The sequence below is a fragment of the Chaetodon trifascialis genome, chromosome 19 (genome assembly GCF_039877785.1).
Source record: "Chaetodon trifascialis isolate fChaTrf1 chromosome 19, fChaTrf1.hap1, whole genome shotgun sequence".
NCBI classification, from domain to species: Eukaryota; Metazoa; Chordata; class Actinopteri; order Chaetodontiformes; family Chaetodontidae; genus Chaetodon; species Chaetodon trifascialis.
Window position 1 is genome coordinate 23,069,544 of NC_092074.1, and position 21,570 is coordinate 23,091,113.

General features: G+C 48.4%; 1 protein-coding gene across 26 annotated transcripts in view; it reads right to left on the reverse strand.

The window, feature by feature from the left end:
• The window catches only part of afdna (afadin, adherens junction formation factor a), a 79,493-nt gene that overhangs the window by 27,561 nt on the left and 30,362 nt on the right, over positions 1–21,570 (reverse strand). For 17 of the 26 annotated variants that reach the window (XM_070986716.1, XM_070986713.1, XM_070986721.1 and 14 more), the window contains exons 9-23: positions 20,063–20,107; positions 19,283–19,377; positions 18,191–18,441; positions 15,214–15,283; positions 14,412–14,482; positions 14,256–14,323; positions 11,678–11,883; positions 9,987–10,007; positions 7,020–7,165; positions 6,725–6,819; positions 6,301–6,566; positions 5,957–6,100; positions 5,651–5,849; positions 5,095–5,201; positions 1,454–1,534 (exon numbers count right to left, since the gene is read on the reverse strand). In XM_070986716.1, the coding sequence (XP_070842817.1) occupies positions 1,454–1,534; positions 5,095–5,201; positions 5,651–5,849; positions 5,957–6,100; positions 6,301–6,566; positions 6,725–6,819; positions 7,020–7,165; positions 9,987–10,007; positions 11,678–11,883; positions 14,256–14,323; positions 14,412–14,482; positions 15,214–15,283; positions 18,191–18,441; positions 19,283–19,377; positions 20,063–20,107 (1,865 nt within the window). The remainder of the gene's footprint in view (positions 1–1,453; positions 1,535–5,094; positions 5,202–5,650; positions 5,850–5,956; positions 6,101–6,300; positions 6,567–6,724; positions 6,820–7,019; positions 7,166–9,986; positions 10,008–11,677; positions 11,884–14,255; positions 14,324–14,411; positions 14,483–15,213; positions 15,284–18,190; positions 18,442–19,282; positions 19,378–20,062; positions 20,108–21,570) is intronic. The other 9 variants (XM_070986729.1, XM_070986726.1, XM_070986707.1 and 6 more) reach the window with 3 other exon arrangements.

Genomic DNA, 21,570 nt, shown 5'->3' on the forward strand with positions numbered 1-21,570 from the left:
TTCAGCAGGACAGCAAACACGACGGGTCCTCGTCTGCTGCTCTGCTTCATCTCCTTCACCAAAGCAAAGCGCAGAAACAGGATGCTACACTGGCTGCTGGCAAGCCATCGGCTGAGCCCAAATCTGTGATCCGCTGATAAAAAGCACATTATGTTGCACATGATATATGTGACAGTGGGAAATGTGTTGATGGAGAAGCCTTAACGTAGACTTACGTAACCGTCTGGCTTCTGAGTTCAGGGTTTCCCCCACAGGAAATCTGTTAGTCAAAGTGGATGGCCGACTGTGCTTTAAAAAATAAAATCCAAGCAGTGTGGGACATCGCGGTGCCTCTGAGGAGCAAACCACGTCCCTGTCCTGGCTCCGTCTGCAGCCGTGGACGCAGATAAAACGTAAAACTCAAATGAGACAAACTCACAGCAGGTGGTCTGCAGCGGCCACAGGAGCTTTAACTATCTGCTTATCTTTCATCAAACTGCTGACGATGGAGGCGTTCTGAACACTGATGTTTCATGTGTCTGCTGCTGAAGTCTGTGCGTGTCCTTTATTTCAGCTGGCAGCGAGACAAGCGTCCTGTTTTTGTGTTTTTTACAGTTTGTCTGACTAATCCGAGAAGGTCACCTTGAAACAACAACATTATAAAGTTTATTAGTTTGCCTTCTACGGTCCACCAGTCCAACAATACAGATTTCACCCAGCAGATGGCGCCACTGCACACAGCTTCCATAATGATTTTTTTCCTAATTCATCCAAATCCAATCACATCCATCTCCTGACAGTCTCTCTTCCCTTCAGCCAGTCAGCTCATTCAATCCAACACGCAGAAAAAGTTCATTTTTACAGCAGGAACAGTTTGTACCTAACATGAGAGGAAATGGATGACTCTTTGGGTCAATCTGTGCACTTCAGAGTGATCCATGTCCCACTCACCTCAGCCCACCGTCCACACCCACCCCCCAAAGACACCCAGTCCCCTAAAACAAGCTTGTCCTCTGCAGTGTCAATGTTTAGTCTCTGCTGCTGTGAGGCTCAACAATGAAAAGAAGTCTATTTAAAACAGCAGCCTCTTCTGTCAGAAGCCGCTCACACACACGCACACACACGCGCACGAACACACACACACACACACACACACACACACACACACACACACACACACACGATCCAACACACTCCATCTCGACAGCCAAGATAAAAAAACATCAAAGCTATTTTTGGATTTCCTGTCAAATCCGTGCCAGTCCTTCACAATCTGCTTCAGAAAAGGCTTAAAAAAAACATGATTTCTGCCTTGAAAGAGAAGTTTGACTGAAAAAACTTTCTTGAAAAGCTCAAACACACACACACACACACACACACACACACACACACACACACACACACACACACACACACACACACACACACACACACACACACACACACACACACACTTCAAGGTGGTATTTCCTACCTTGGCAGCCACAATGCTGAGGCCCATGCCGTTGTGCTTCTTCAGGGTTACTGTGACAACCTCCGGCTCTTTCCTCATTGGCTGAAAAGAGAGATGGACAGGAAGGACAAACTGTGAGTGAGGACGAAACCTCTGGACGCGTCTCTAACGGCCTCGGGGGAAAGTCTGCGAATGTCCTGCAGCGTGTTCCCGCTGAGCGCCTCTGAAACGTTACGAGGAGAACGAGACCGCCGAGCGAACGAGGGAGGGATGAGAAAAGGGAGGGGACCAGGGAAGGAGGGATGAAGGGGAAAGGGGAAGACCACAGAGGAACCTGTGGTCGCTGGAATCCAGTCAGGAATGAAAACCACATCATGGCTACACACACACACACACACACACACACACACACACACACACACACACACACACACACACACACACACACACACACACACACACACAGGGCTGGGTGGGGAGAAAGACAGAAACAAAGAAAGAGAGAGAGCTGCCGAGGTTTCCCACATCATGAAGAAACAGTCTGACAAAGGAGACTCCAAAACAAACACACTGTGTCAGAGTTAAAGAAGAGGACGTCAGGCCGTGATCTGGACTGCTCTGTGTGTGTGTGTGTGTGTGTGTGTGTGTGTGTGTGTGTGTGTGTGTGTGTGTGTGTGTGTGTGTGTGTGTGTTAGCATCTCAGCGGCGTGTGGCTAACAGCACAGTGAGCCAACTCTCCAGCAGGAACACCCAGAAAACAACAAAACGACAACCGCACCGCAACGTCAACACAACTGCAGTGACGACACGAAACACTGCAGCTGGACCACGCCGGCGGCAGCTACGGCTACACCGCAGCTACATCGCAGCCGTAACCAGCCTGTATGTTTCACTGCTACTGCAACAAAATCATTTCCCAAACTGGGATCAATAAAGTTCAAAAAGGGAAATAACATGACACGTTATGAAAAATCGCTAAGTTCAAAGAGGAAGCTGAGAGCCTGGAAAACTGGACCAAACTGAAGAAACGCATGGAGTATCTACGCTAAAACAAAAATATAAATAACTGTCAAAAGGAACGTTAGGAAGGAGCAGCCAATAGGGGGCAGCAACAGGCCATTGTGGCGTTAACGCTGCCTAATCATTCAGGATTTTTGTGGTGTTGGGAAACAGAGGCAGAGACCTCTGACTCGCTCTGCGCTAAAGAGCAGCTAGCCCGAGTCTGACAACCGTCCACCGTGTCAACTCCAGGACATGTCCATGTCCACCATCTCTGCATCACGCTCTGCAGGTTATCCACCCGGCGGTGGAGAGCTGCACTGACGAGCTAACAACCAGCACAAAGCAGCTGGTGGTAAAGAACGTGAGACAGCCAATCGTCAGCATCATTAGCTCCGGGGACAGGAAAACTGCGTGCTTATTGGCTCACTGATCCTGGTGAGATTTGACACTCAACAGCATCAAAGTCGCCCTGATCAGCACTGAAAGGGTTTCTGTACGAGCTCCGTTGTCCACACAGAAATCCTTCCTAAAGCCATTTCTCTCTCAGTGATGGGGGGGGGCAGCAAACAATAACCCCCTCAGTGTCGCAGCGTCCACATGAGCACGGCGGGATTGTTTAAAGACAGACCTGAAAAATGTGAACTTATCCTCTAAGCTTCCTTTCTACAGGCCGACTTATGGAAGGTTTTACTGTAAAGCAGCTTTACGCCCTCAGCCACAGCTAACCACAAGCTGGTCGACATAAAGATCTGGACTTTCCTAGACTTTCCTAGAGTCAGCTTTAAATCTGCAGGAAGGACGAGAAGAAGCAGACGGAGCGGGTTCAAGGACCAGACACATCACCGAGGTTAAGTGGTCCAAACAGTCAATACGTTCCCTCCTCTCTCACCCACCCAGCCTGGGGGGGTTGTTTAAAAATATTAATATATTGACAGGACTAAACGACAGTGGAGCAAATGGCCGCTGTCCCATCACCACGGCGATCCAGCTGTCAAACGTAAAGACTGACTGCTGTGATCAATCAGTGCACATAAGAAATCAATGGGAACAGCTGCAGAGTGGCTCCTGGCTCTGGATCCTGGTGCCCTCCATCAACAGTCTGACAGTTTGTTCCACTCTTTGAAAACCCGCCTTCTGTCCACATGATGCTAACACTCCCACCAATCACAGCAGACGACTCTAAAAAACACCGTTTTCTCTCTGGAGTTTGGAGACGACGCACATAAAAAAAACGTTTAAGAACAGCAAGAGAGCATTGACTTGTGTTTGTTTGTTTTGTTTTTTTTTAAGTATTTAGTAATCCAATGATACCTTTATAAAGCTAACGCTTAGCTACAAGCTAACAGAGAGAGAGAGAGAGAGAGAGAGAGAGAGAGAGACGCCTGCATTATGTCGAGGTTACAGTCATGAAATAGTAGAGCAGGGATAAACAGACCAATTACAGAGGAAGTGGCTGTGTGTGTGTGTGTGTGTGTGTGTGTGTGTGTGTGTGTGTGTGTGTGTGTGTGTGTGTGTGTGTGTGTTGCGATGAGAAGAGCTCTATCATTTACTGCTCTAGGCTCACTAACTAACCTCTGCAGAGTGATTGGTGTTGATTAAATCGTGTGTGTGTGTGTGTTTGGTGTGTGTGTGTGTTTGGTGTGTCTCTGTGAAGGTTGTTATGAAAAGTAAATTGCCCCTTCTGAAGTCACTGTAATCACTGCCTTCAAGCTGAGAGACCACACACACACACACACACACACACACACACACACACACACACACACACACACACACACACACACACACACACACACTCTTCTGGACTCGAATCAAAGCAACTTCCAGGTTTAAACTCTTCTAAAAATAGTCAAACTATGTCAGCTGTGCCGTCATATTGTCTGCAGCTCGGCTTCTGTTGAGGAATTTTACCTTTTTTAGTCCTGAACCCACCTGGAAACTGATCCATGTTTTCATTTTGTCACATCCTGACTGCTGGAACTCCCGTACAATCCCCCTTAAAGCCAGTAAATCCAGTATAATTTACACCTGAATTATCCAGTACGCTGGAGAGACGAGCTGAGCCAGAAGACGGTTGACGGGAGCAAATGAAGGGATCTTATATAATGTTGATGCAGATCATTTTCTTATGTAGTCCAAATTAAATGACGCCTTCAGGTTAGCAACTTAGATTTTAAAACACATTGCTATCATGCTTTTATTTTGAAGGCAGACGATAATGTTGCAGGGTTGAAAACTGAGCTGCAGTTTTTACATCGTGACAGATTTTTAGAAATGTCAAATTTGGGGCAGAGCTGAGAAGACAACCTCATCACGATCATGTGGGACGAAGGACAGCTCCAGAGCAGATACTCAAACGGACTCGGTTCAGGTCTTAGTGTCTCAGCGCAGCACGGAGACAAGAGTACAGCAGTGTCCTGAACTTCCTCTGCGGCTCTGAGAGAGTGTGTCTCTGCTCTCTGCTGTCTTAGCTGTCAGATCGACTGTGCACTTTATTCTCCAGAGTTTCCATGAGTCAGCATTACTTCACCTGCGCAAACCAGCTTCACCTGGGACGCCCCGCCGCCCCGACACACAAAGACACAGCAGCACAGAGGCTCAGAGTGTGTGTGTGCGTGCGTGCGTGCGTGCGTGCGTGCATGCGCGTGTTCACGACCTACCATCTCAGAACTGTCCGCGGCAGAGAAGTGGCTGTCACAGTCGGCTCCTTCAAAGTGGACGGTCCACGTCCCCGGCGAGCGGGGGTGAGGTACTAGCCTACAGAAACCTGGAAAACACACACACACACACACACACACACACACACACACACACACACACACACACACACACACACACACACACACACACACACACACACACTTTACAGCACATCCTCACTAAGACACAAATAAACTCCAAGTCGACTTTTTGTGTAAATACAAAACGAAATGCAGATGAAACTCAAATGAACACAAAAGCTTCAATCATGAAATCTTTACACATCTAATGGTTTTAAAGTCTCCTGCAGACATGTTTTAAGACATCTAGAGACACTGCTGTGGACAATGTTTGAGCCCATCATCAAGCTGACCCCAAAAATAATAAAATCCTCTTTTTACTGGGTGATATTCAATGACTAAACTGAGAGACACCAGATTCCAGGTCAGATTATCTTGAACTAATAAATCTAAAAACTTGCGTCCTAAATACTGGTCCGGGTCCCGGTGGCTTTACCTCTCTGCAGCAGCGGCTCCAGGAAGTCCTGCAGGCCGTTGGGGAGGCTGCGCACCACGTCGCAGGAGTAGCCGTCCTCTGGGAGGAGGAAGGGCAGCTGGAGGTCTGGATCCTCCTCCAGCTGCACCTCCCTCCCGTCACTCCTCGCCAGCTCATCTGCTGTGTTTTCTGCCACTGCCACCACGTGGTCTATCAGCTCCTGGACAACACACACAAAAAAACATGTCAGACAGGCCGTTTCAACACATCCGCCACGACTTTCAACACCTGAGCCGATCAGATCTGTGGAGCTGCTCCTCGTCTTACGGGCGGGATGTAAGGCTCGTCCGGAGCACAGTGGTAGTTGGTCATGAGGGCGTGCAGCTGCAGGGAGTTGAGCTTAAAGCAGGTGTTGTGGATGTTCTGCACATCCTGCATGGAGTACTTGTCCATGGTCAGCAGGGTGGTGGCCTGGAGGACACAGACATTAATCAGCTATCGGAACATGTTGTTTTTTATCTTTTAGCTCTGTTTGCACCAGCTGAAATAACAATACACTCCTCAGACTCTGATGACAGCTGACCGGCTGTTTGCTTCTGTTGGCAGCGAGACATCGGCATCAGTTCAATGCGATCAAACAACGCTCATGCAGTCTCCCAGCATCCTCTCACCTGCACGATTCGACTGAGGTGGCAGTCGGCGGCGAGCTCCAGACCCTGCTTCTCCGCCCAGGCCTCGATGTGGCTGAGCTGCTGCCGGAGGATGGCCCCCCAGTAGTGACAGCACAGGCCCGACTCCGTGTCCGTCACCAGCTTGTTGAAGAGCCACATGTTGATGAAGTGGAAGAGCTGCGAGAAGAGCTGGATGGTCAGGGCGGCGTTGACCCGACACCGCCGCAGCAGCGACATGGCCCCCGTCAGGGTGTGCAGGACGTCCTCTGCACAGAGAAGGAGACACACAAGGGTCGTCTCACAGCTGTCATGTGGTTTTCTTCATGCAAAGAAGCTCATATATACCCTCAATGACCAGCAATGAACTCTGCATGAAACTTTAACGTTACTTGCATATTTTAATTACACATCATAAGTATCTTACCGATCTTGGGTCTCTGTGGATTGTGCTCCTCGGGGTCGTCCAGGAAGGCTGGCATGTAGTTGTTCAGATCCGCCTGGAGGCAGTGGACCAGGTACCTGCAGACACATCGCAGCTCGTTAACGACGGCAGACGTCCCGGGAAAACTTTCCACAAAAGACTGCACATCCAGAAATTCTGTCAGTCTAACACTGAGCTGCTGTGTTCTTTATTCTACACAATGTTCGAATTTCATTTTTTCCTCTAGTTGAATCACAGCCCCTGACTCCCCCTGCCATATAACTGCACGCAGACTGACTTGAAAGCCATCTGAACCAGATGGGCGAGGATGTCCTGGGCGTCCAGCGTGATGCGGTTCAGGTCTCGGTCCTGCTTGATGAAGTTGAGCAGCTCTGAGGCGTTGGCCATCCAGAAAGCCAGCGCTCCTGCGATGTTCTTCTGCTTCTGTAACACACAAACGACAGCCACACAAAGAAAAACACACACACAGAGGACGCTGTTAGAGCGGCAGCATGGAGGACAGAGGACAGTTAAGAAGGAGGTAGGACAGGGGTTTCTGTTTGAGTGGCAGCCAGAAGGAGCAGTTGTTACTTCAGGGATAGACTCATGCCCCGCCCACCCCTCCCTCTGAGTCAACCCAGCGTCGACAGGAGGAGTGGTCATCACTGTCGAAGACGGCGCTCAGTCAAAGTGTCCTCATTTGATTTCTTCACGTCTTCAGTTTTACACAATGAGCAGAGACATTAGTGACCACTCCGTGTCCTCCCACGCTCCACTGACCAGGTCCTCAGACACCAGCACGCTGCTTCCTGTCTCATTGTCATGTTGAACGAACTAAACGTGTTCAGGCTGTGGACTTAAACTGTGGACCACATGTCCTCACACTGCAAGCTGCAGGATCAACAGGTGACGAGACGTTCATTCATTTCAAGCTTTTTTACCTGGCTGAAAAACAACGTCATGGCTGAGCGGTGCCACCTCTGACCTGCAGTGGACCAATGACAGACTCAGAGTGTCATACATCACCTCAGGAGGAACCAATCAGTCGACCTGCAGGGTGGAGCTGCAGTGAACGAGGGGGGTCAAGCTCAGTTTCACTACTATGATTTCGATGTTGAGCCTTCGTGCGTTTGTTACGCGATGATTCATGACTCGTGCTGATGAGACGTTTTCTTTGGCTTGCAGGTGTTGACAAAGAAAGTTTCAGCAAACGTTCTTCAGAACAGTTTGTCACATAACGAAGCTGCTAATGAGGTTTGCCTGCAGGTGGAGGGTGGGCGGAGAGGGAGGTGGCAGCTGCTTAGGCACACGCAAGCTACATGAAGGCAAAGGTGTAGTTACATTTGAGCCAATGAAAGGCCTGAGGGGATTTTTTTTAATGGAAAACTTCTAAATATGTCATTCAGATGAGCAGAGATCAGTGCCTGGAGAGGAACTTTAGACTTTCCTGCAGCCTATCAAACACTCAGCAGTTTAAAGAAGCTACTGAACACACATGTTGTGCCTTCTGTTGGTCTGCAGCTGCTCATCACTGCGTCATGTAATCAGCCTCCTGCAGAGTGAAGTGATCCGTCAATCAAACAGCTTGCAGAGGGAACAAACAGCCGAACCAGGAAATAAGACCTGAGAGTGATTAATGACATAATTATCTCACATGGCCAGCGCTGATGAAATCAGACGCTCGGCTTCTGCTCCGTGTGTCAGTCTGAGATCAACAGGAGGACAGAGCTCAGTGTCTGAGGAGCTGATTGGTTAATACTCCCACCAGTCAGAGGGAGGGACGTGCGAGGCTCGCTGTCCTGCACTCATCTATCCCCGCCTTGAAAAACGTAACACAAATCAAACAAAGGAAAAAAAACCCTTCATTCAGAACAGCCAGAGAATGAGAGATGGAGCCAAGTGCATCCAAAACGAAACGGGACCATGAGACACTGAGGAGACACTGGACACGTTCAACTCCACACAGACAAATGAAGCAGAGGAGGTCGGAGGGACGCCACTTGTCTCTCATCCACACTGTTGAGAAGGAGAAGCAGGACGTGATGTCACACAAAACGGATGCCGGAATTAAAGATGGAGCATGGCGGGACAGAGTGGTTGCTTTGGTTTCGCTCAGTTTTTGTTTGGTTTGGTTTTTTAGTACCAGGCAGGTCCAGGAAGCTGAATGGAATTAGTCGGGTTGATGGTGCTGTTGTTGCTTAGTTTTCCAGCTGTGGGAGGACGCATTATTATGGCTATATTTGACATTTCTGTTAGAATGGAGGAAAAGAAGCAGCAGCAACAATGAAGGGCCGGTCAAAAAGCAGACAGAGAGAAGAAGGTAGAGAGGCAGAGACAGAAGCCGAGAGGTGGATGAGGTGGAGCGACATGAGTTTAAACCGTGTACGAGGCTCTGATTGGCCATCAGAGGAACGTCCGACGCTCCAACTGTACGACAACACAATCGACCGTGACCTGAAGGCTCAGCACGGCTCGCTGACGCTGCAGAGATCAGACATCCAGGCTGAACAAGGCAGCACAGGGTCTATCTGTCAGAGCAATCATGATTTATTCTTTTAAAAATTGGTTTTGGCTTTAAAGGAATACGCTGCTGCCACTCAGAGTCAGCTCGTTCGCACTTCTGTCAACATCTGCATGCAGAGCTACAACTGAAGCTCTTTTCATCAGTGACTGATCAGTCAAGCAGCTCGAGGTGACGTCTTTGAATCACTTGTTTTGTTCAGACAAAAGTGCAAAACTCAAAGTTATTTTATTGAAAACAGAGAAAATCAGCAAATCTTCACATTTCAGAAGCTGGAGCCAGAGAACATTTAGCATTTTTGCTTAATTAACGACCATAACAATGAATAAATGATCATTATTTCCATTTATCAGTCTGTGAACTGTTTCAGGCCCTGCTGTGTGCCACCCACTTGCTTTCCATCTGTTTTAAAGTATAAATTCTACAGATAACTGGAATAAAAAGCCAGTTATTTATCATCATAATAAGAAAAGTACTGTTATTATAAAGTAATGAAAATACTTTTCCTTTGAGCAGCTCTGATGTTTCTCAAGTTCAAGTGTCTTTAAAGGCAGGAAATTGAGTCCCAGCATGCAGCAGCTGGGTTACAGATTTAATCACATGAACGATACCGAGCTTCATCGCCGAACAGTGACTCTTCATCCATGTCGCCCCCACCACGAGAAACAGAGAGATCGAGAAAGAAAGAGTGAGTGAGGGAGGTAGACGAGTCTGTAGCAGCCGTATCATGGTGTGCTATCCTACCTGATCCCCTTCAGGAATCTCCTGGATGGAAGGAGGAGGGGGAGGAAGAGGAGGAGGAGGAGGAGGAGGAGGAAGAGGAGGAGGAGGACACGTTCACAGGACAGAGAGAAAACACGTCAACAGCTACAGTATGGACACAGCCATGTAACACACACACACATAAACTTTGACACACATGGTCATGGTTTACAACGTAAAGCCGTCTGATTCAGTTACAGCTGATGGAGGTCAGCTGAAAACCAGTTTAGGCCAGTCTACAGCCTTCAGAGCGCCAGCTCGGAGGAAGTCATCACCGGGGGGGCGGGGGGGGCAACAGGCCTGTCATCCAGCTTAAGACTGAATCTGAGTGCATTCAGGAGCACGTGAAGCCTCACAGTCTGATGTTTTACAGGTTAGAGAAACAGACTTCAAAGTGTTCAGTTCTGCACGCCAGCAGGAAGTAAAACGAGCTGCGAGTGAACAGGAAGTGAACGAGGTGAAGGCGTTTAAGTGTGAACAGGGTGTCCTCGAATTAGTCAAATAGGTCCTTGAGTAAACTCGGTTTAAAGTCAATAACACGTTAAACAGGAGACATCTGGAGACGTCTTCGGCTCAGGCTCTGCTCTCATCACACTGATCTGTTTCACTGCTTTACAGCAGGAACGGGGGCGTTCAGGGGAAATCTGGCCGTTTCTGAAGGGAAACAAGAAACGGATTTTATGGGAAATGTGGTCTGAGCACAGAAAACAACTGGGACCAGTACAGACGGTTCGAAACAGAAGCTGTCAGATAACATTGACCACTTTCTTGGTGAGGAAACAAAGTCCTAACACTTAATTTGATAATCACATGCTGAGGGGAACGTTAATAAAGTGAAGACATACAGGACGCGTTCATCTCCTGAACCTCGCACAATGAAGCTGCTCGTCATCGTGCAGATCCTCCAGCAGCGCTGCTGTCAGCTCAGACGCTGTTAGCGTGGCAGCACATCTCCTCATAATAAAACATGTTCACACAAGCATGCTGATGCAGATTATCAGACAGCAGCTGGACAGTTTTATGCTCATTCTTTGTCTTTTCTACTTGCTGCATGCTTCTTTCTTGTAAAGCAGTTTGAGCTGCATTTCCTGTGTGAAAGGTGCTGTATGAATAAAGTTTTCTTGTATTATTATTTCATATTCTTTGGCAGATTATTCTGATTTAGTCCAACCGTTAAGTTTATTTTGTTCTAAGAGGTTTATGGTTGATACAAACATTGATATAAAAAATGGTTTTGGTAAAGTTGCCTTTAAACTGATCATATTAGCACAGCTATGAACCAGCTATGACTTCCAGCTCTAATGATCAGCGTTAGCGCCATGCTAGCTGACGTTTAGTTAACACTACGTCGTGTCACAGCAGGCTTCACACCACGAGCGTTGGACACGGACAGGAAGACGAATGTCAGACAGAAGCGCAGACGGTACGACAGAGGTGACCGTGGAGAGAGCTGCACGAACACACACACAAACACACACCTTACAACCACGGCAAGAGCAGCGGTCTGTAAGAACACACTGAACGAGGGGATTCAACAGAACACTTCAACACCAGCGAGTGTGTCAGCTTCATGGAGGAGCGACACCAAACTAACGGCAGCACACACAGAGATAAAACACCAATGAGCCTGAGAGTCACAGCACAACAACCAAGATACGAAGGATGATACTGACCTGGATGACGCCCTCCATCATGCTCACCATCTTGTTGACGATGGCGATGACCTTGTGCGTCCGCTCGGACGGCGACATGTCAGGCCGGTAAGAAGGCGACAGCACGTAGCGGCAGGCCATGTACAGGACGTATGTGGGCGAGAGCTTGAAGTGAACCGTGGAGCTGTTGGTGTAGTTGATGATGGCTGACAGGAAGGTGTCTTCAGCTGGAAGGACACAGAATCAGATAATTCGACCACAGACACACTGAGAACGGCTTGTAGCTACATGGCTGTAAACTCAAAACCTTTTTCTTTTGCAGAAGAATCAAACCTGCCGTGGAAACTCTGACATCATGTGAGAACAGTAAGACCTCTGAAAACTCTGACGCTGCCATCTGAAATAAAAACACCTCCACCAGCACAAACAAGGGAAAATACTAATACAATTATCAAAGAGGTAACTGAAGTCAGCACCTTTCACAGAGCGAGGTCACGAAAACAAGACCAAAAACAGTAAAAAGAAAACAATGAAGCAGAGGGCAAATGTCAGATATTTAACAAAGATCAGCTCCTCTTTAGCAAACTGATGGACACAGAGGAGATCTGCTGAAGTCCATCCTGCAACACGACCAGCTGAACCACTGCTGATACTGGAAAGACAGCTCTGCTGCTCTGCCCTGAAGCTGAGCCTGGTCCTCACATCCTGACAGACACCATCTACCTGAACTACGTACTGTGTGACTCCACTGTTTACCTGCTGTGATGGCTTCGTTCTGAACTCCTGTGCAGTGTTTGAGTGTCTCGTCATGCTTCAGCCTTGGGGATCCGCTCCTCAAACATCTCACAGTACCTGACACAGGTACTGCAGCCCCTTCTGTCCTCTAATACTTTCACCGCTAACATTAACTTGGCTAATGATAATGAAGCATTCACACACAGTTCTGAGGAATCTGGATGCTTTAATGCTGTAGACTCCTCACAGACAGCCAGCTTCATATATATGAAAGCAGAGAGCGTCACACTCTCTGTATCATGCCACAGACGGATGGCACCGCCTGGAATAGATCCCGTCTGAGCTGCACAGGCAGTGTGTGTCAGTCTCTTTGGTGGTTTGCTGGTCACAGGACTTGGCTCCACATGTGTCATGTGGGTTACACCAGTAAAACCACTCTGAGCCAGACTGCGGTGTCACTTTCTTTCAGCTCAGCTCGGCTGGTATTTGATGTCAAACTGGTTGCAGCTGCACTGCGACAACAACCCTCCCAAAAACCTGGAGATGACGGCACAGCCGGGATCCAGTCTTCAATGGTGCATGTGCGTCATTATCCCAAACACTCTCAGAGCATATGGTTTCCCCTGGTGCATTGTGGGTAAGGGACTCTCCAACCAATCAAAAGCCTCCTTCTGGCTGGTCAAACAGATGATCTCACGCTATGCCAAATAAACACTCGGTGCACGCAGACGCACGGAGGCCCAGAGCACGAGGAAAGTCAACAAACACGACGCTGGAAAGACAAAGCAAACAGCGAGAAGAGCTGCGAGCTGCAGACGGAGCGTGGGAACATCAGCTGTCAGGCAGCCGGGTCTGGAGGACTTTCAAGGAACAACCCTGAAGCCCTTTTCTAATGGAACCATTCAACGAAAGCAAAAGACGATTCCACGGTTAAGATCACCAGCTCCTCCAGTTTGGTGCCTTCACTGTGTCCTCCTCAGTGTGAGCAGACAACCAACTGGCTGCCACTGAGCTAAACTCAGACCCCTCTCACAGCAGGACTGTCCTCCATTCGGTCAACAGAAGCAGCCATTAAAGCTTCACCATTAAAAGGTCAAAAAAGACAGCCAATACAGGCTGTTTTATCTACGTCTGAAGGCAGGATCATTCCACCAACCACACAGGACTTTCTGAAGCTCTACTTCTGTCCATCCGTCCGTCCATGCTGGACTCAAAACGCCCTTTTCACTGCAGACATTCTGACTTGTCGAAGCTCGAGAAGCGCTGGCAAAAATAATAAGATTAACCTTGTCCCAGCGTGTCCAGCTCAAAACCAGGGCTCAGCTAAATGGCACGCAGCCATCGTTAATGTTATTAATTCCCCGTGTGGTTTTCCTGCTTTGACAAACTAAACGTCTGCCATGAAAAGGAGAACCTAATCCTAAGTGCTCCATTTTATCATCTCTTGACAGTGTCGAATGAACTGTTATCTTGACGCAATTACAGGAAACAAAGCTTTCAGGCTCCGAGCTGATCCAGCTGATCTCCTGCCAATGGCACACAACATAAGATGTAATGTAGAGGCTGAGACCAGATGCTTGTTTTCTCTCCGTCTGCGCACAGAAATCGTGTTAATGTCTCTAAATGATTTCACATCTTTCTGAAATCACCCATAAAAAACCTGACTCTCCATGAGAGGTGTGCGCAGTGAGCAGGCTGAGAGGAAATGTGCGACATTAGCCTGATCTGACATTTACCATATGTCTACTGCGACTGCTCCGGCTGTTATGTCACCAACGTAAAGGCAACTGAGAGGGTTCAATAGTTTCCATCCATTGACTGATTCACTAACACACCGAGGGAATGGAGACGCATTGATACTCACAGTTGTCTCTGAACTCGATGCCGGCTGGCAGAGTCAACTCCGCTCTGTCTGCTGAAACGTCCTGAGACCTGATGAGACAAAATCACACCGTGAGAAGAGGAGATAACACCGAACACAGAGAGGACACCGAGGAGGAGGACGAAGAGCGCGTCTGACCTGCTGTCCTGCTGCTCTCCTCTCATCATGGGCTTGACCATGCCTCTCTCCATCTCCAGCTTTCCTGAGCTCTGCACACACAGAAGATGCAGCGTCACACAGCATCCACACAATCTGTAACTTCATTCACGCGTGACCTTCTCAAACAGCCTGCAGCCACGCTGTCATCTGCTCACATGCAGGCTGTCACACAGCTAAACATCTGTATTTGTTCTATAGAGTCAATAGTAGCACACATGTAACAGCTCATAACACACTGCAAACACACACAGGAGGGCTGCTGATGAGAAAAAGTTAACGATTTCATTTCATATTATGTTGAGAGCTGCAGCTATTAATCAATTAGTCAAGGAACAAAAAAAATAAGTTGCAGCAAATCTGACATTTAATTGTTTAAGTCTGTTTTGAGAATACGCAGCTGCTGATTGGATAAAACGAGCATGTGACAGATGTTTTATAGACCAAATTAACTGATTGATAAAGCCAGTCACCAGCAGATTAATCAACATTGTAAATATCTTATTTTCAGCCCTACATGCTAGACTTCTGGGGTAACACATACAAAACACAGAAGGGTGTACATCTCAGTTCACTGTATTTGGGAACAAGACATTATTTGTGCAGCGACGGAGGCATCGTTCCAACCTTTTCTCTCCCAATAACCAAGCTGAGGATCAAACATCAGTACTAAGTCATAAAATGTTTCTTCCACCTGTGAGCAGACTGTTCCAGTGCAAAGGTATAAATACAGCAAAAATTCAGATGCTCCGTGCATGTGTGTGTGTGCATGTGTGCGTGTTACCTTGCTGGTAGGCAGGGCAGCTCCACTGTGGATGTCTCCGTGAAGGTCGAAGGTGGTTTCGGGAACGCTGCTGCAGCACAGACACAGACACAGACACAGACAGGCAGCGGTTCAGATTTAGGTCCTGTGCTCTCACAGCTGACTTTTCATTACTGACAACGACAAGAGCTCAGACTTAATCCAGACAGACGCGCGCACGCGCACGCACGCGCGCGTGCGCGCGCACGCACACACACACACACACACACACACACACACACACACACACTTATCTAACCCATCGTCAGGGAGGAGAGAGCTAAATGACTCACTAAAACATGCAGACAGATAGTTTGCTTTAGACACATGCACACACACTTATATAATAGTCTAATTAGCTATAGAGAAGCCACGCCTGACAGAGTGTGTGCGCACGCGTGCGTGCGTGTGTGTGTGTGTGTTTGAGTGGCAGTAATGGAGAGTGACAGCGGTGGGGTTGAAAAGACGAGTGTCTGCTTTTCACGGCTCACATGACGGGAGGGCAGCAGTGTCAAACAAACAGCACAACACCGACAGAAACACACACAGCGAGGACAGCGAGGACAGCGAGGTCTCTGTGTGAACACATGAACCGCCGGCAGCAGAACGGGTGAAGCCATTAACAGCGTGGCACTTACATGGATGGAGACATGACAAAAACTCCACAATTGATTAGTTTCATCTGTTAAATGCTGATTATGACAACTTGAACACGCCACAGATCGGGCTCGTCAACCTCTGCTCACACGGCATGTCATCGCAGCTCAAGCCACACTAGAAAACATGGCATGTGTCTGCACCTCATCAATCCGACAACACGGCAATTTGAGCTTTTTATTAACAGGGATCAGGCCGAACGCTCTGATCCTCCTCCAAACAAACAGACGAAGAAGCAGCAGCAGAGTCATCTTCAGCTGAATCCTTCAGCTGCTGACTGTCATTCTAGATTTATGCGACGTGACTGAAGATGTTTCACCATCACAGAAAAGCCTCTCCTGATTCGTCGGCTTCAAACTCATCGCTGAGCTACGTGGTGACGTCACAGTCCGTCACAAGCAAAACAAACCAAAACAAACCTGCAGATCCATGTTTATTAAGCATACATTAGAATATCTGGATGGCATTTAACTCATTATATCCAAAGTAATGAGAATACAAGGTCAAAACAAACATGGTGGCGGGCGACGTTTCCTCCCAGACTTCCGGTACATGTCCCTTCCTCGCGGCTCTTCTCTCACTGACTGATGTGGAATACTTGTGAGAGGCAGCAGATTAAACTTCTGAACACTCACACGCAGCGAGATCATCTGCTCCACCGCCAAAACCCGGTGCCAAACAGCTCCGACGGTAAAAAGCAGCTGTCACGCCAAACTGCGGCTCTAATCGCTCTAAACATCACGACGCCTCCTGAGCGTCGTATCCTCGTACGTTTGTACAGCAGAGCCGCTGGAAAGCCGCCCAGAAAACCACAGGGATCCACATCCACAACATCAGGCTCGTGTTCCAGACCGAAGCAACACTGAGCCACGCAAACGACAGCTGGTGTTAATGTGACCGGCCAGACGTTACACACACTTTCACAGGGAAATGCGCAATTGCATGACTTTGTTTATCGCTCTCTCTGTTGTATAATCAGGGATGGTAAGAACACGTCCAGTTAGAACTCGCTGCGCATGCAGGAAAGAAGGACATTAAAAAGTCGCAGACAGGAAGTCAAATTGGATGTTAAAGGCACTTTAAGGGGTCAGTCAGCGCCTTCCTTAAAAATTCATATTTTATAACAACAGTAACAGAAACCAAGCACAGAGGTTCACTGCAGGCTGATGAGTACATCTTCCTCTGTGGTTAAAGGGGCTAATCAAAATCACACGACAGCGTCTTTGAAACCTCTCAAACCCTCTGAGCGAGAGCCGCATCTCAGTATGTGATTAGCACACTCTCCAGCAAACTACTGAACGCACAAACAAGCCGTAAAAGTCATGGAAGAAGCTGCTGTGGTTAACAGCCACCTACGAATGTACTTACTTTCCTTCAAAGCGCCTGAATAAAAGGTTTATTCCTTCCCGGTGAAGCTCGTCCAAACACAAATCTCTGACTCTCCGTGGACTTCAAGCCACTTCGAAACTCTTGAAAAACTTAATGGCAGCCCTCGAAAACAGATCGCAGGACAAGCTCTACCAGAGAAACCCGAATGTGTAACTTGTAATCTTGAATCATCTGAGAATTAATCCCTGCAGACACACACACACACACACACACACACACACACACACACACACACACACACACACACACACACACACACACACACACACACACACACACACACACACACACACACACACACACACACACACGCGCGCGCACACACACACCTCTCTCTTTCTCGCAGCGTTAGTCATCCATTGAGTCATTAAAGGCTCATTCAATCCTGATTCAAAACCTCCTTTTCTTGTCCTCCACTCATCCCTCACAGCTCCTCTGGTTATCTGGTGAGCTCCTCTTTCTGTCTCCTGTTAGTGTGTGTGTGTGTGTGTGTGTGTGTGTGTGTGTGTGTGTGTGTGTGTGTGTGTGTGTGTGAGAGAAACGCCAGTGAGTGGGAGGCCACACCCAACACCATGTTGATCAGATTAGAGGGCAGCCGGCCTGCCATAACCCGAGACCTCCGCTCTTCCTCTCCTCTCATTTCCCCGTTCGCTCCATTGGTCCAATCCCACACTTCCCTCCCCCTCCTCCTCCTCCTCCTCCTCCTCCTTTTCCTTCCCTTCATCTCTCGCTCTGCCTGCCAACTCCAAACCTCATCTTCTCCTCCTTTTATCTGAAACAACACCCTTTTTTCTGTCCACAAACTAGAGAGAGCTGTATGGAGGAATCACAGGAAGGACCTGGAGTTCAGAAGTGAGGATTTTCCATTCACACACATTCTCTCACACACACACTCACTCACACACACACTCACCCAGACTTGTGCCGGCTCCTCATCATGGCGGCCGGCTCTCTCTTCCCTCCCTGGTCGAACATCGGGTCCACGAACTTAAAGACGTGCGCAGAACCAAACTGGAGGGTGGAGCCCGAACGCAGCACCGTCGTCTCCGTGACCCGCTGCCCGTCCACGAAGGTGTCGGCGTCAGGGCCGTGCGGCGTCACCGTCACCATGCCTTCGCTGTGCATGAGGTTGCAGTGGTGGGGCAGGATCCCTGGACCGAGCAGCTGGAGACAAACCACAGCAGGAAGATCAGAAACTACATGATCCCTGTTGTCCAGAGAGCGTGAACATCTGGTACTGACTGACAGACTCTTCACTGTAATTTGATTGGTGCAGTACCTGCTTGGGCGGCCACTAAGAGCAGTCTGTAATACACTTCAACCCCAGTAGCCACACGTTTAGCATTTAGCACAGCTTTATTGCACTTCTCCGTGCTGTCATCTGAATCAGAGGTTCACATTAAAGGCTGGTTTCACTGAAGCAATTAGAGCAGCTGTTTACACACAGATCACAAAGAGGAGCAGCATCCCATTTTACAAACAGCTGTCACAAACATGTGACCCTCAGGGCTCACAGGCTACTGCAACGTCGCAGACATGGAGGTTGTTTTGATGAGTGAAACGTGACAAATCAGCGGAAAAACAAATGATTTCATGTTGTAAACTGAAGCTTTTTGACAGTCACATCTTTTTATCTGGTGGGACCAGCCCAGACCTGAGGCTGCAGGAGCTGCAGAAGACATCGCAGGAGCTGAAGAGACACGTCTACTGGAAACCAGCGCTAACGTTAACATCTGGATAAGTACTGAACCGCACGATGCATCAGACAACATGCTGAATGTTGTAAAAGACCAGACGCGTTCAGCGACTAACGATATGAACAAACACAATGCAGCCTGACTGAAAACAGGGAAAGAGACACTTACAGGGATGTTCTAGCACCAGCTCTCAGAGAAACAAATCCTAGATACTGTTTCCAAAAACATGTCCACAGACCGTGTCATCCTTTTCATGTCCCTCCACAGACAGACTCTACCAGCTGTGAGTGTCTTCGTGGTGCCGTTACCTGGATGGCGCCGTCCTCTGTGCAGTCTGAGCCGACCTCGGTGATGCTGTGCTGAAGCCGGTACAGCTTTGGTTTGTCCCGGGAGTCGGACCCGTCTACACACACACAAACACACAGCGACACGTTTAGCACAGAGCAGGGTGGTCCTCACACACTCTGTCTGTCTGTCCACACACAGCTGACAGCATGAAAGCCATCATTTCAACAGAGGACACTGGGATGTGTGGCGCTTCGACGTCTGCTCATTAGTAAACAGGAGTTTAGTAAAAGCAAAGCATATTAGTTCAAAGAAAAGGGGAACAGGAGAACAAAAATCTGGGACAAATGAATAATAATGAGAAAAACCAGGGCAGCTCAGCCTTTCACGCTAACATAACGAGGTTTAAGAAGAAACTGAAAACTTCCCAGAGTTCACTTCTGCGCGTGCAGCATTCAGAGCAAACCTTCTGTTAGCTGTCATCAGCTGCTCTGTGGAGTATTTTTACCTCAACTGAAGGCATAAAACCCTCAAATAAACTAATACTAATACTGAGGCAGAAGGCGTTTTCTGCATTCTGAAACTGACTTTATGCTAAGCTAAGCTAAGCTAACTGACTCTATGGAGGGACTGCAGTAATCCTACTAAGGACTACAAGTACAACAGGACACGTCATTAGGAGGTGGGAGGTGAGTAAGGGGGTCTGTTTGATCGTTACTGGGAGTCGGGGGTCACTGCACCTCCCCCTGAACAATCCCATCAGCCACTGCAACAGACACAGAGGAGGTGTGGTGGGTGTTTACCTTCGTGGTGCCGATAGGCGTAGTAGGCATAGTGATTCCCTCGCCCTAGGCAAACAGGCAGGCAGGTGCGGAGATAGAAGGACACATGCACAAGACCCCACACACACGCGCACACACACGCACACACACGCGCACACACAAGCACACACCATGCCATAAGAAGGTGGGAAAGAAAACAGACACATAGCAGAGGGTGAAAATGCAGCAAGGAGGAAAAATGCAGCATCACCTTGTTAACCAATTAATTGCATGGACGCACACATTACACACACACATGCACGCACACACACACACAGAATACTTCTGAGGGCCTTTCATAGTCTGTGTGACACAAAGCAGTACTACTTCTGTCAGACAGTCCTAATCCTGAAAGAACTCTAAAGGAGAAATTCACCTAAACTCCTACAGCACACACCAGGTGATAGACCGTACCATGGCCCGAGGAAAGGTTTGTCACTGGTTCCATTAACATTCACAGCTCAGGTGAGCTGCAGGCTGCAGGTGAGCCGCTCGGTGCCATGACACCTGCAGTGACTGGTTAGCAGTGTGATTGTTTGTCATTTTATGGGGAGCTTTGCTCTTGTTGCTGTTACAAAGAAACAGGACCTGGCTAACACATGCGGACATGTGATCTAAATTAAGTATAAAAGTACAAGAACACACACACACTCACACACAGACCCAGCACCCATTATTTAGCAGCCACCAAATCCATTCCCCATCTGGGCTGTTTCCCAGCCGTCAACCTGACAGCAGATGAAGTGGACGTGTTAGTAAAATCCTGGACCAGACCCTCTGGTTCCCAAACACCAGCTCAGCACTGACCACTCAAACCAGTTCGGTGCTGAGAGGTGTTTGGGTTCCCTTCAGACCAGGTGAGTTAATGGCATGAGGCAGACGAAGAGGAAGCTGAAGAGAGAGGGATCAGTACCAAGAAACAAGCTGTTAGGGCTGAGGAACATCACGTCCAGGCTCGTCTCCACAGTGCTGCTGTGGGTTTGGGTGTTATTTACCGTCACAATCACGTCTCCATACTGGGAGTCTGACTGCATTCCAGGAGCTGAGCTGTAGAGACTTACCTTCTGTTGTACTCCAAGTCCCTCAACCTGCAGAGTCTACTTCTATTTCAGACATAAAGGCTCCACAAAGAGTCTGATGTGAGCGACTGTACCAGCAGGATTGCATCTGTTACCTCGTCTGCGTTAAACTGGGTCGCTGCATTTACACTTTCTGAAGTACGGGGTTTGTGGCAGAGACATTTTAAAGTCAGCCGCGGTCTGCAGCAGGATGTTGTTCATTCTTACAGAATCTGCATATAACTGTGATCCATATCGCCTTTAATCATCTGACCTTGATCTTAAGAAGCTGCCTGATTCGAGCACAGATGGAGCGTTTATCTGCCCTCTGCCTGTATTTTCAGGATGCGTCTGGGCTGCAACCTTTGGGCAGTGAAGCCTCCAGCCAACAACACCACACAGGTGAGGTCGGGACTGTATAACCAAGAGCAG